The sequence below is a fragment of the Eurypyga helias genome, unplaced genomic scaffold (genome assembly GCF_000690775.1).
Source record: "Eurypyga helias isolate BGI_N326 unplaced genomic scaffold, ASM69077v1 scaffold247, whole genome shotgun sequence".
Taxonomy (NCBI): domain Eukaryota; kingdom Metazoa; phylum Chordata; class Aves; order Eurypygiformes; family Eurypygidae; genus Eurypyga; species Eurypyga helias.
Window position 1 is genome coordinate 1 of NW_010260870.1, and position 3145 is coordinate 3145.

A 3145-nucleotide genomic window follows, 5' to 3' on the forward strand; every position below is an offset into this window, starting at 1 on the left:
CAGAATTCTTGATGGTAGGCTTCCTATTATCATGATTTCTGTTCAGGATTCTGAATGAGGCACGAGAAGGGCTGCAGAAAAGCAAACTGTAAAACCCAAGATGAACACCCACTTCTGCTTGATACAGATTCAAAAAATAGAAAATATTTAAAGACCAGTGTAACACCACCATAATGGTTTAGGGACTTTTTTACTTCTAAGAGCAATTTCATTACAATCCAAAGTCTGAAATACTAACCCTACTTTGTTTTCTTTTAAATGCATATTCATCTCAGAGGAGAGAAAGGAACACAGTTATCAGCTGTGTCAACAGTTGCTGATTTCAGCTGAGTGTGCCAACACATATCTTGACACTGCCAAGAGGCTGATGGCTTCTCTGTGCCTTTAGTAACATTAGCCACAACACAATATACTAGTGGTGGCACGAGAAGTTACAATCAAAGGTGTGATGAAAAGCAGGGCATAGGCAAACACAGTCTCTGGCTTAGCGAGTAACTTTCAGCCTGAAAAAGATGATAAAGACGACATATGAAAAACGTCTGTAAGAGAGTGTGCACAGGATGGACAGCTCGTTGCCTCCTGCAGACCAGCAGCTTGGCAACGTCTGAACAAATTACCTGGTGGCAAGCTCAAAATGAGCCAAACAAGAAGGATCTTCACCCAAATACAGTCACGCTCTGGGGCTCCTTGCTACAGGCACCACAGGTGCTGAAAGTTTACCCTGGCTCCAGAATCAGACAGGTTCACAGGGCAAAACCTCTCTCTGTCATCAATGTTTAAGACAGCACATTTAACTGCGACATGGGAGAACCCCTTCAGGAAGTAAAACCAGTAACACTGGTGGGACTTTTCTGATAGTAATCTGTATGAAACGAAACACAAAAATTCACATAAAGAAAACAGTAATTCATCTAAAATTTAAGAAAAAAAAAGTCAGTAAAAGCTAGAAAATAGATTTTGTTAAGATAATGATGTTGGTTTATTTTCTTATTTACATATTTAGTACCTTCCTTCAGAGAACTTTGCTTTGGGAGAGCCACTGTCTCAACCTGAAGCAACAAGCAAGGTCAAAAGTCTCATAGGAGGGGAGATTTCGGAAGCATGGAATCTGCCGTCAGGCACTGGTCAGGCTGATACAGAAGTTGAACATTTGGGGTTAACAGAACACCACTATGGACCACCACTCAGCTTTTAGAGGAAGGATTTATGGGGTTTTTTTCCCCTGATTTTCCTTTTTTTTTGGTACTTGCAAGTAAATAGGCACTATTGGAGTTCAGGCACGGGAATGTCAGCTGTCACCTGACTTTTTCAAACTGTATCAACCACTCTCTTCATTAAAGTTTGTCACCTTGGCAGGACAGAATTTTAGGTAGAGTTTTGTGAACAGAGCCAGCTACAAATTCTGTATCACCATTATTATAACCACTTTATGACACTGCTTTAATGGTAACATTAACAGTGACATTTATGCCACTTTCAGATTGAAGGCTACAAGGAAAAAAAAGGTGTTCCTAGATCTCTTTTGGACGCTGTAGTTTTCAACATATCTGTGCAGGTCTATCATACATGTGCACGTACACATACAGCCTGCAACGCTCACATCCTTCACCCATAAGCTCATCCTCACAGCCTTCTAAAGTACAGTGAAGTTTTATGTTTATATGCCTCTCTTCTCAAGTCCCAAAGCTCTTCCAGAGCAAAAAGCAGGAATTATTTACATAGCAAACCCCGACCCTACCTAGCCACGTAAGCTGCTTTCAACTTGAGCACTGTACGGCCGGAGGTGTTGATGCAGAGCCAAACGCAGACTAAGCACGTTTTGTTTCAGGAGAGGGCGTTCCAGCTCACCATGAACTTCCACATGCTCTAGAGGGAAGACTGCTGGGACTTTAGCACGGTTTTCTACAGAAGCATTATCGACAGCACAGCGCAGAGGCAAACATAATGGTGATGATGGGCTGGCCCCTCCCTACCCTGCACTGTGCAAGCCCACGGCTGGAGACAGGGCAACGCTCTTTGGTACGGCACGACACCTTCTCTTGGGCTTCTTCACATTTTAGACCAGGGGTCAGGGCACTGGGGAAAAACTGAGCTGCTGGACTGGGATAGCAAGGCTCCCTCGACTGCCCCCTTTGCGGTGGGATCCCAAGGTGGACAGCACAGATGGGAAGGCTGCTGGGCCCTCACGGGCAAACACTGCCTTGGGAACACGACAAGAAGAAGTAGAATGAGCGTGCATCTGTGCCACAGACTGCAGTGACCCAAGGAGACCCCAAGTCAGCCTTGACAGACTAGGGACAACAAAACCACCAGGCAGAGCCGCCCAAGGTGAGCTCCGAGCTGCCGTACCTACGCTGCCAGCAAGAGCCATAGCACGAGCGCCAAGCCCGGCGAGGAGGCCAGTACCAAAATCACATGCTCTTGGGTGTGGAATCACCCAGCTGCTGATGAGACCGTGACAGCAAGCCCTGCTGCCCGGTTTCGGAGTGGGGCCACAAGACTCTGTGGTGATCAAAAGGCAAGCAGCACTCAGAGCACCTCATGCAGCCTCTGAGGCTTAATGGCCTGGAGAGGAACCTCCCCCGCTGCCTTATCTTTTTATGTACTTGCACAAACCTACAAAACCCTAACTGATGAATCATTATTTGATTAACTGAAGAACTAATATAATCTGCACCCTCTGCATTGTGACAACAAGCTGAGAAGAGGTATCTTTCTTCCTGACCCTTAATGAACAGCTAGTTTACAGTTTAACAGGATAGCCTAGCTATTGAAATGATAATTAACCCTACAAGGATCCGTGTTCTGACACAGATGAGAATTTTTCTGAAGTTCACTGATAAAGCATCACTGCGAAAGTATTTTGTTTAAATGTCAACATTTAAAACCTTTAAATGTTTCTAAATGACATTTAAGGATCAAATAAATTAATACATGTACTTCCTCTCTGACAATAGCTCTACGCTGTAACAAACACGGTTTTATGAAACAGGAAACAGACGTGGACATTGTGAAAGTGGGTTTTTTTTTGTCACGGCAAATATCCAAGACGGCAATTAAACTACACAAGGAGTTGGTTGTATACTCAAGATACAGACTGGAGCTCAGAACGAGACAGGGATGGTACTTTCTCAGGCACTCTTTC

At 44.4% G+C, this 3145-nt stretch overlaps 1 protein-coding gene across 1 annotated transcript in view; it reads right to left on the minus strand.

Annotated features, from left to right (window-relative positions):
• Positions 1 to 720: 720 nt before the first annotated feature.
• Positions 721 to 3145, minus strand: part of LOC104512242 (protocadherin-15-like) — a gene marked incomplete at its 3' end in the record, with an annotated part of 26050 nt that continues 23625 nt past the window's right edge. The window contains exon 6 of the mRNA XM_010155159.1: positions 721 to 862. Within this exon, the coding sequence (XP_010153461.1) occupies positions 721 to 862 (142 nt within the window). The remainder of the gene's footprint in view (positions 863 to 3145) is intronic.